Below are 12,340 nucleotides of genomic sequence, written 5' to 3' on the forward strand. Positions count from 1 at the left end.
CTGCCATTTTTACCTCTGCCATTTTTACCTGGCACCTAAGGGCCATGGCATGCAGTGCCAATATATTAATAGCTCGCACAAATTGATACATTTTGTAACATTTGTGTTTGTGTGCATGGGGACGATCCGATGGTTCATACAACAAAAGGGTTTCGTACAATTATTTTTAACATTGTTAAACGTGCTCTTCCACATTCACGTAGCATATAATGTGTCTTTATATTTATTTGGATTGTTATCTTGAGAATTGCTAAAAACCGTTATTATGAAAAAGTGGACCTTTCAGAATTTGGGGGGGTGCGTACGCACCCGACGCACCCCACCCCCCCCCCCCCCTGGCTACGGGCCTGCACGGAGTTCAACATAATCATAATTATGGATGTTAGGACCTATACTATATGAAGAAGCCGAGTCTTACGCACTGCGTGATTATAAATCATTGGCGAAACGACTTGATTAAGGACTACAGCTTCTTCGACGTAAAACATGCACACCACATCGCCATTTCGCGCCGGCTCACTTTACTCCCATATAACTTTTCATAGTGCATCTTCTCTGTTAGCAGGACTTGAATATTTATTGTATGCATGAAGAGTTTTTTTTTTCATCGCAAAACGAGCTAATTCCATCCTTGAGGTATTTGTGATTAAAACAGCTACAAAGGGAGAAAATAATTAGAAAATATATAGGATATTTTTAATATTTCTTGTTATGTCACTTGTAGTGCATGAGGTATTACTAAAAAGGTTTGATTTTGCTCTATTTGATGATGTACTTACTTTAAAATTTTAAAAAGGGCCCTTAGCTCATTTTGCAATAAAACTCTTCATATTATATATATAATTATATTCATATATATACATGTTATATATATATATATTGTGGCGAATGTGGCTCTTAAATTTTTTTTTTTGTGTGTAGATTACTTCTATTTCCCCACTCCGTTCGTGTAGTACGGTGTATGCACTTTTCTTTCACGGTAGACTTTAACAAATTTCACATACACTATTTTGTATATGTGAGACTATAGTAATGACGAATGTTCAGAATGATGGCAAGATTGTACTTACTTTGACGTTTAGAATCCTGTTATGGCTTGAGCTGACATGAAGATCGTTTTGAAAAGACGATAAATTCCGGATATTCCGAGTATTTCGATAAGAAATTGCTATGGTTTTAGCGATTTAACTGTGTTTAGATACTGCACGAGTGATCGTGGCAGCTTAGTTCAAAATCACGCTCTTTCCCGCTGCGTATGCGTGATCGTACTTTTAGCCAATGAACGCTGCGTATTATCATAGTTGTCAAGAGAGGGCGTGGCTTAGGTTCCTTTTATCACTGGAGGACAGGGTTGGCCCCTGGATAAACCCTGGATAGCCCCAATAATAAACCGTGAAACCCGTCACATAATTATGGTATAAATAGGAGGAGCAGAAGATGAGATTTTGCAATTTTCATCAGCTGATTTCCAGTTCATCTCAGAAGATTGTTCCCCCCCCCCTCTCTCTTTTGCTGAGTTATCCGTACAAGAGCCAAAGTAAGTATAAGTTGTCATCAAATATTATTATAACAGGATATTTGCAAGTATGTTTAGGTTTGTTGATAGAGGTCTTGATGACCTAATAAATGAGATGAAGATATTTATATTTGGTCTTGATGACCTTAGAAAGGAGTTCATGGATGTTAATGGTAGCGGTCTTGATGACCATTGACCTTGAACTGGTGATGATGTAATAGATTCTGTGAATGTTTCAAGTCTACTTGATTCAATATGATACAATGTTTTTAGTATTAGAAGAGAGGAAGATATAGATATGACAAGTCAATACTGCATTTTGAAATGATGCCATGAAAGTTATATTTTTCTTTCATGTCCCACGTAATGTGATTTCCAAGGCGAGAGTCAGTTTCGATACATGCGCTTTTATACTGGCTATATAATTCCAAATCTTATGCGCGGCTGTAAATTAAACATGGTTCAGGTCAAACTGACAGGTAGGCCAACTGTTAGTGGCGGCCGTGTTTCTTGGTCCATATTCAAGTCAAGGAGATCACAGTACGAGATTTATGTCTAGAATGTTTAACGAACAAATTAATAGAAAGAGCAGAACAAGCAAAATGGTTCATCAGACTTTACATTTTCTTCACATTTTATTGACAACAAACAGAACAGTAACCATGTGGAGGCATAGACGATGGAGGGTTAGGGTGTTACGTAAATGTTTGAATCTTTTGGCAATGTACCATAAAATACAAAAATGAATCCTCAATAATATCATGGTACATTTTCTGACGTTACTACGTCAAGCAATCACATGCCAGAGTATCTCATTAGTAGGACATGTATAAGACAAGAATGTAATTTGAAATTGTATATTGCATAGACGATATAGATTAGTTTTACTAGAAGCAAATTTTCTGTGTATTGAGAGTACATAGTACTCGGTACTTGTCATTGGAAGATGACAGTGATAGGATGTCAATGATGAGGCAGTGATATATTCAGTTACCCCCCCCCCCCCCCCGACCTTTACCAATACCCCGACTTATTACGTTGTACGTGGACAACTGTTCATCGTGAAGTAACAATCCTGAACAAGGAACGTTACTCGTGTCAATGGTGGAGCTACCATGTGTCTCATCTACCTGGCTTCAGCACGTCTGATTTAGTACTTGTCATATGATAACAATCCTGAACAAGGAACGTTATTCGTACCGGTGCAGAGTTTCTATCCTGCGTACACAAGCATCCATCGAATAGTCCTCATGTTTATACATAACAATCCTGAATAAGGAACGTTATTTGTACCTGGCGTCAGAGTTACGGTATCTCATCTAGTAAGCAGTGTTCATCATTTTTACATAACAATCCTGAACAAGGAACGTTATCTGTACCGGTGTAGAGTTCTCTCATCTGACAAAGCCGCTGGTCAACATGCATCGTACGGTGACAATCTTGTGTAAAGAACGTCACGTGCACCAACGCAGAGCTGTACCTGACTTGTGCATTTTACTGAAGTCCCTTTAGGTACCACTGTCTTCGTTAAGAAACCTTTTGACCTTTACCTATGACTGAATTGACTTTCTCATGTTAAGATGAGAAATTGATGACAGATGATGTAGTCATTCAAGTATTCCCCCCCCCCCTATACATTTCGAGAACATTGACTCTAGTCGTATTTGTAGTATTGTTAAGGATCTATTCATTGAATAGTGCGGAATTGAAATGTGACTCATAATAAAACTATAGTGTGAAGGATTATTATAATGACTTCTGTTCCTGACATGCAAGGTTTTACGTGTATCACCAAAGGTGAATATTTTGAATTGTCATGGACCAGGTTGAACACAGAACGTTGTGCTAGGAATAAGCCCCTATAAGTGAGCAACATAGGAGGTAAAATCTCGAGGCTGTGTTTGCTTAGGAGAACGTATAAAATACTGGTAGTTGTATCAGATCAAAGGAACGACTGATAAACTCATAATAGTATTGGGCAGGAAGAGTGCCAGTTCGAATCCCAGTAGAGACGGTGGAGTGGTCGGGTACGAGTGGAGGAATGTAATATTATTTTCGGAGAACCGGTTAACTAGGCGCAGGCGCTTAAGTTGGAGAGAGAAGGTTTTGAAGAGTTATAGAGAAACTACCCTAGTTACTATGACAGAATTGTTCGGAAGACCGACGAGTATATGTAATAGGCCCCTCGGAGCACGGCAATGGTTATGAAGGATAGATACAATTTAGGTGAAAGTCACAAGCCCAAACGTTGAATGTGTCATTATTTACATGTGTATGTACAAGTATTAGTATATGATTTTGATATCATTTCTCTAAGTTTCATAGAGCCGAGTCACAACCGCACATAGGATAAAATAAAGTAGGTATTAAGTAAGTAAGTAAGACTATGCTGTTGTACATACGCTACGATTGTAAATACGTTAATAAAGCACACTTGCATTGGATTGAGATTTACTCAAATTTTCCAGTTTCCAAAACAGACAATTTTATCACTGTACTTGCCTGGTCATGATGTGAGTGTGGTTGTACGGACGTGTGAGTCGAGAAGTCCGTGTCTTGTGTTGTGTCAGTTGTATTGAATGCAAGATGTAAAAGCATGAGTAGTTAGAGTACTATTGGTCTAGTTCAAGTACGTATGGTAACAGTTAATAGTAATCTTAAGCACAAACGTTCGCCTTCAACGAACGGCCCCCCATCGAAGTTTTGGATGCCTTGTCACGTTACATGAGGAGGTTGTTGGTTAGAAACTAAGGAAATTCTACACAATAGAGGAAAATAAGGGGAGTTGTCCGAGTGTGTGTTTGATTGGCAATGTGTGACGATGGTGATCAGACTGCTCGATGTTCAAGCACGTGTATATCATGAGTGCATGAATGCGTGTGTGCATCTCGAGCATGTTCTGTTGAGTCTAATGACTTTTGCACGGTGAACAAATAGCTATCATAGAACGTCAGATCGTGGTTGTCAACATTTACAACTTCTTAGAAACAGAACTCACCATTAACTTGAACAGATACCCCTGCAAATTTTCACTGAATGGCCGAAATATGGTGAATTAGCTCAGAAGTTTGGCACCAGGACAGAGTTAACCGTTGCAGGCTCACACAGTCACGGATACAGATCGCAGAATGAATACGTAGCACATGTATTAAAGGGCGCCAGCTCTAGCCAATGAGAGCACTTGTAGGATTGAAAGAGGTAGTGTTGAGTTTGGCGTTTGGCTATTGGTTGAGCCTGCAGTTGCTATTCTAGCTGAATGACAACTCCCCCCCCCCCCTTTTTGTATTTGACTTCCTCGAAGTTTCTTTGCGTTATATTGATTGACATTCACAAGTTGTCATTCGATAAGGGTTCATACCCCTGAAAAGTATGTGGTGGCAGCAACTTATGAAAGGAGGTTTATTAATGGTTTGGTGGCTCATTAAAGAGTTTATTTTTTAAATAGGGGCCAACGAACCCCAACCCCCTCCTCGCGTCACATTTTGGTGGCAGCGGTGGGATAGATTTATTTGCTGTAAAAGACCGCTGGTGGGATTGATTGCGTATGTGTTTTAAGAACACTATACAGTGATATTTAGTAAACTGATATGAGTGTGAAGAAGGATTGGTGTGTCTCAGTGTTGTTGCCAGTGTGTTGTTGCAACTAGTAAGCTGATGATGACGTTGAGTGACTTGAGGTCCAGGCTAGTACTTAGCAAACAGTAAGAGTCTGTTTGTCTGAAGTTTAGTCAATTTGAAGTAATGCAGTGTGCAGTCAAGGTTACGCTGTAGGTACTGTCAAAGTTGGATATGTTACGTCTAGAGTCTATCAGTTAGTAGAATTGCGCAAACCAGGCAAGTGGTTGGAGTAACACCAATAGTTTGACATACTTAGCATGGTAGCATAATTACAAACAAATTTGATATGAAATATAGCAAGTACATTATTGTAGTGTAGCTGTATGTAAGTAAGAGCAACTGTAGTGTAAGCTAGTAAAGGAGTTCTACTCCTTTTTACATTGACATTGTAAGAGATACTCTGGCTTTTAAAACCCATAAACATTTCGGGTTATCTTTCAATTCAAACCAAATAACAGTCAACATGGATAGTGAAAACCGTCAAAAAGCTGCTGCAGCGACAGTAGAGCTAGCTGCTGGTGATCAAGCAATCTCACAACACACTCCAAAGCAATGGACTGCTGACCAAACTGATCAAGAAATAGTAGTCACACAGGAGTATGGAGATGCAATTCCGCCAGCTCGACGACGAGTTTTCAGTCCACGTGCACTTCAAGAGATGCCCGAGTATGTTTCTAGTCAACCGTCAACTGTAGCGATGGAGCAACTACCTGTGACTGTGGGTAATCATCGCAAAGATGTGCTGCCAGAGAAGTTTGGTGGAAAGATTCCCTGGGCCGATTACAAGAGACACTTTGAAGTATGTATGAAGTTAAACAGATGGACGAATGCCGAAGCAGGCCAGTATCTCGCAACGCGACTTCATGGACCAGCCATCAAGGTGTTGAATAACCTGCCCATTGGAGATTCAATTTTGTACACTGAGCTAGTAGCGCATCTTGAGCGTAGGTTTGGACCTGGAGAACAGGCCGAGAACTTTCTGATGGAGTTGAGACAGAGACGTCGACGCAAAGATGAGTCAATTCAGCAACTTGGACAGGCGATTCGCGACCTCACTGCCCTGGCATATCCCGAGATGAGTACCATGGCAAGGGAACGACTGGCCAAGACTCACTTCTCCGAAGCCATAGACGAGGCCGAGATTCGCGCTGGCATTTTCCGTGCTAATCCAGTGACACTCGACGACGCTATTCGAGCAGGTTTGGCGACAGAGTCGTTTATGAAGGCTGAGCGAGCTCGTGAACGATATCGCCCTCCTCGTCCAGTTCGTGCTGTGGAAAGCAGCATCCAGCCTGCATCTGTTGACATGAAGACAAGAACAGAAATTGATGAGCTCAAAGCAAGTCTGAATGAGATCATGCAGATGATGAGACAAATGAACAAGAACACTAGCAATGATACCAATGTTCGCGAGTATGCATGCTTCAATTGTGGACAGAAAGGTCACATGGCTAGACAGTGTCCAAAGTTCAGACAGGGAAACGGCAAGAGGCCTTTCCAGCGGATCGTGGATCGGTCAGTCCAGAGACAAGATCCGATGGCTTAGAGAGAGACAAGCGTCATCCAGCAACTATCTGTACCGTTAATGTGATTACAGAAGGCATGTTTGTGAAGAGTACTGTAGAAGGAACAGCTATCAGATTTCTCATTGATACCGGGTCAACTATCACAATAGTCTCCAAGTCAGCATTTCAAGAGTTAGAAAGTCAACCTGTCATTTGTGAAACGAGCACACGACTATGTCAAGCTAATGGATCTCCTATCATAGTTTACGGTGAAGCAGTCGTGAATATGCAAATAGGAGCGACCCAGCATACCGCAAGTGTCATAGTAGCTGATATCGAGTATGATGGAATACTCGGATGGATTTTCTGCTGCAGACAAATTCAACTATTGACTGTGATAATCTGCAACTGACAATCAAAGGTGAATGCATCGACTGCACAGACTCCAGTGGAAATTGTCGTGACAAGCACAAGATTAATGCAACAAGACAAGTGCCAAGTCACCTACCTGAATTTCTCGCTGACTTGTACCACAGAGCATTGCCCAATCTACCAGATGACTGCCATGAATCAGTAGCTGATCTTTTAGCCAAGTATGAAGACGCATTCTCCAGAGGTGATCATGACATCGGTCGTACAGATATCGTTCATCACTCCATCCATACAACTTGCAGTGCACCGATACGACAGCATCCACGCAGACCTCCTATGGGACAAAGAGAAGAAATAGAAAAACAGGTTACTGACATGCTTCAAAGAGGGATTATCAAACCATCCAACAGTCCATGGTCATCACCAGTAGTGCTTGCTAACAAGAAGGATGGAACAAAGCGATTTTGCATCGATTATCGACAACTGAACAAGTACACAGTTAAAGACTCATTCCCTCTCCCTCGTATTGATGAATCAATTGATTCACTTGATGGTGCCGAGTACTTTTGCACTCTTGACCTCGCTTCTGGGTATTGGCAGATCCCACTAGATGAAGATGCAAAACTCAAGTCAGCGTTTGTAGTTACTGGTGGTCTATATCAGTTTGAAGTGATGCCATTTGGCTTGTGTAATGCCCCGTCAACGTTCGAACGGTTAATGGAAACCGTCATGGTAGGCTTACAATGGAAAATCCTGCTGATCTATTTGGATGACATCATAGTGTTTGGCCCCTCAGTAGAAGAAGTAATAGCAAGACTAGAAATCGTTCTACAGAGACTGCAAGCAGCCAAGCTCAAGCTCAAACCCAAGAAATGCTTTCTATTCCAGAAAGAAGTACTTTATCTGGGACACAAAGTATCGGCAGATGGTGTGAGCACAGATCCAGCCAAGACTGAAGCTGTACGAAATTGGCCGCAACCAACCAATCCAACTGACGTGAGAAGTTTCTTAGGTCTAGCATCTTATTACAGGCGGTACATCAAGGACTTTGCGAGTATTGCCAAGCCCCTTCATGTTCTTACAGAGAAGAATCACAAGTTTGAGTGGACTAATGAGTGTGAGCAGGCATTCACACTGTTGAAAGAGAAGTTGACGACAGCTCCAATCCTCGCATACCCAAGACTAGGTGTAGAGTACCTACTTGATACAGATGCCAGCAAGTTTGGCATAGGCGCAGTGTTGAGTCAAGAAAGAGATGGACATGAGAGAGTTGTAGCTTATGCCAGCAGAACACTGAGTAAACCCGAACAAAACTACTGTGTAACCAGACGAGAGTTGTTAGCTGTTGTAACTTTCCTGAAACATTTCCGTCACTATCTTTATGGTCAGCCTGTCACAGTTCGAACTGATCATGGTGCACTTAGGTGGCTCATGAAATTCAAGAACCCCGAAGGACAAGTAGCACGATGGCTAGAAGTAATAAGCCAGTATTCACTCACCCTTGAGCACCGACCAGGACGAGTTCACATGAATGCAGATGGTCTGTCACGACGACCATGCACACAGTGCGGACGACTGGAAGACGTCTGTGAAAATAAGCAGTAGAGTAAATTAGTGATGTAATGTGTAGTATGTAGATGAATATTAACTGTATTGTATTTGGTATACATTCATACAGTACCAGTATGCTTAACTGATGGACTGCTGTAGCTGAGAATACAGACTGACAATGGATACTGAATCTGAACTTGTCAGCAGAATACAAGCAATTACTATTTCGCCAAGTATTACCACTGATGACGTAAGGAAGGCTCAGTTACAAGACAGAGACATAAAGCATATTTTGAGGTGGAAAGAAGAGAGAACAGAAAGACCAGCATGGACAGAAGTGTCAAGACTTTCGTCAGCTGTTAAGTCGTACTGGGTAAACTGGACTCTACTAGATGTTCGAGATGGAATTCTCATGCGCAGGTGGGAATCAGAAGATGGTAAAGAAGTTAAGTGGAAGACTGTACTTCCACGCGCACTGCGACAAACAGTACTCAATGAACTTCATGGCTCGAACACAGCATGTCATCTGGGAGTAAACAAGTTACTACATAAAGTGCAGCAACGCTATTATTGGGTCGGCTTGTCTGCAGATGTTAGGTCAACAGTTCGAGAGTGTGTAGTTTGTGCAAGACTTAAGAATCCCCCAAAGAGATCAAGAGCCCCATTACAGACATATGCAGTAGGTGCACCCCTTGAAAGGGTAGCGATGGACATTTTGGGACCACTTCCAGAGACAGATCGTGGTAATCGATATGTACTTGTGGTTGGAGACTATTTTACTAAATGGATCGAGTCGTACCCTCTCCCCAACCAAGAAGCAGAAACAGTGGCCCGAGTATTTGTTGAAGAATTTGTATGCAGATTTGGAGTGCCTAAAGAATTGCATACCGATCAAGGAAGAAATTTTGAGTCTGCTCTGATGGGAGAAGTATGTAAACTCCTTGGAATCAAGAAGACTAGAACATCTCCACTACATCCTCAGAGTGATGGTTTCATCGAGAGGTTCAACCGTACTTTGCTTACCATGATTGCATCTATCCTCGATGTAGACCGGAACCAAACCGATTGGGATGAACGAATTCCATATGCTATGCTAGCATACCGCACCTCCGTGCAAGAGTCTACCAACGAGTCACCAGTCATGATGATGTTGGGCCGAGATATTACACTGCCAGTGGATATCACCATCAGTCAACCTACGTCAGAAGAAATGGAGAGAGATGATTATGCACAACATCTCAGAGATAAACTAAACGATGTGCATGAGATTGCTCGACAAAAGCGGGCGCTAGCTCACAATAAGCAGGCAAAGCAATATGATCGCAACACTCTACTGGTACAATACAAAGTAGGCGATTGGGTTTGGCTGTATCACGTATTAAGAAAGAGGGGAGTATGTCCAAAGCTTCTTCCCAAGTGGACAGGACCGTTCATGATCACACACAAGTTATCAGATGTGGTGTACAGAATCCAAGAATCGAGCAGATCCAAGCCCAAGGTTATTCATGTTGATCGGTTGAAGCCCTATCATGGTCCTCCCCGAGTTAACTGGCTCAATGCAACACCCCGCAGACGTAACCCATCAAGAAGTAGGCATGCCCCAAGACGATTAATTGAAGATTAATAATACAATGTTAGCCCGTCATGGTATATTTCTTGTTTTTTTTTATATAGATGTTGCAGTGTACAATATGCCGTGAGGATAAGCCATCCATGACGTCGCTTCTGACACATATGCATCTAATACATAACACAACGTTAACCCTGCAGTGCCGCTACTGCAGTTATGAATCACGGGGACGCCCCGAATTCAGCCGGCATTATCAGCGACAACACCCTGGACATAGGCAGGAGGCGGGATATGCTGATTATAAGGTGGCAACGAGAAGATTCATGGAAAAGGAGTTGGAAGAGGAGGAGAGGCGAAAGAGGAGACAGAGGGACGAGAGACGTAGCGAGGAGAGAAAGGACAGAAGGAAAGACGGGAAGGTGGATGAGCGAAGAGGTGGAGAAAGAGAAAGGGACGGAGGAAAGGCGAATGAGAAGCGAGACAGGCTGAGAGATGACAGAAAGAAGAATGTGAAGACGGAGGAGAGAAAGAAGGAAGAAAAGAAAGTAGATGAACGTCGAGGTGGAGAAAAGGAGAAGGATGGTGCAAAGCCGGAGGAGAAGCAAGGTCGGGAAGGAGGGAAAGCTGGGGAGAAGCGAGAGGACAGAAAGGAGAAACAAGGTCGTGATGAGGAGAAGGCTGAAAAGGTTGCTGAAAAGGAAAGCAGAAAGAGAAGTGCTGAAGTTGCAAACCTGCCATCCATCAGTCTTGGTCTGGACAACGACGAGAAAAGCCTCACCGCGTCAGAGACACCACCACGGTCACCAGCATTGTCGGTGTCGTCATCCTCATCGAGCGATGCATCTTCAGTTTCTCCAGCAGCATCATCAGTAGGGTCGGTAGTTCCTGATGAGAAGACGTCGGACATGGACGTTGAACAGGCGGGAGAGGACGGGATGATCCAAATCACGCTGAAAAAGCCACGTACCGGCACACTTCGCCTGAGTCGGTTGGTCGTCGAAACCGAATGGTATACGCACGCAAATGGGAAGGAACTGCTGCAAGAGAGAAAAGTGTTAACCAGATACTTTCATCATGAGCCGTAGGAGAGTTTGTTCGACTCTTCATCTGTAAAAAGTGTAAAATAGAGCGTTGGCTATATCAGTATTGTTCTAGTTCAGAGTGTAATTTAGTGTGTATAGTTATCATATATGGATACAGAAGTACAATTACATTCACTGTATCGTATACAGTGAAATCTGTGGAAATTTAGAAGAACAGTACGTAATTGCAGGTGTTTTGGTCAAGGTGAATAAGTTTGAGTAGTTGTATATGGCAGGAGCATCCATAAATAATTAATGCACATTAGAGTGGTACAGTGTATGTGCACGCATGTGTTTCAAGTTTATGTGTATAAATCTGTGTAATGGTTGTATAGTAAGAACATCCACAGATAGATAGCACAGATTATCTGAATGAGAGCAATAAGATTCTGCTTGCAATCCAAGTGGCGAATCATTAGAACAGATTATAACTGTATGCATGTGCACATACAGTATGTGTTTTAACTGATGTGTATACATCTGAGCTACAGTTATGTACAGTGAGAACATTTATTGGAATATTCATACAATGTAGCACCGATTAAAGGTACAAAGAATTATATGTCATGTATATCTCTGCAAGGAATAGATATTGCAAATGAAGTTTGGAGGATATTTGCACACTCCATAATACGAGTACACACATCAATTTGGAGTGAGGAGTTGATAATTTTACAATGTATAATGTGTACATACTGTGTAAATAAGGTAGTGTATAATAAGTAATGAGTATAATGAGTATTAATTATCTAAGTGTCCTACGATCGCTGGGACAGCGATTACGTGGAGGGGGACAATGTGGCGAATGTGGCTCTTAAATTTTTTTTTTTGTGTGTAGATTACTTCTATTTCCCCACTCCGTTCGTGTAGTACGGTGTATGCACTTTTCTTTCACGGTAGACTTTAACAAATTTCACATACACTATTTTGTATATGTGAGACTATAGTAATGACGAATGTTCAGAATGATGGCAAGATTGTACTTACTTTGACGTTTAGAATCCTGTTATGGCTTGAGCTGACATGAAGATCGTTTTGAAAAGACGATAAATTCCGGATATTCCGAGTATTTCGATAAGAAATTGCTATGGTTTTAGCGATTTAACTGTGTTTAGATACTGCACGA

General features: G+C 41.8%; 1 protein-coding gene across 1 annotated transcript; it reads left to right on the top strand.

The window, feature by feature from the left end:
- Window positions 1-1,506: 1,506 nt before the first annotated feature.
- On the top strand, window positions 1,507-11,217 carry LOC140240528 (uncharacterized). The gene is made up of 2 exons (XM_072320295.1): window positions 1,507-1,537; window positions 10,237-11,217. The coding sequence occupies exon 2, from the start codon at window positions 10,237-10,239 to the stop codon at window positions 11,215-11,217; it is 981 nt and encodes a 326-aa protein (XP_072176396.1). The 5' UTR covers window positions 1,507-1,537.
- Window positions 11,218-12,340: the final 1,123 nt, after the last annotated feature.

The sequence above is a fragment of the Diadema setosum genome, chromosome 17, assembly GCF_964275005.1.
Source record: "Diadema setosum chromosome 17, eeDiaSeto1, whole genome shotgun sequence".
Lineage (NCBI taxonomy): Eukaryota > Metazoa > Echinodermata > Echinoidea > Diadematoida > Diadematidae > Diadema > Diadema setosum.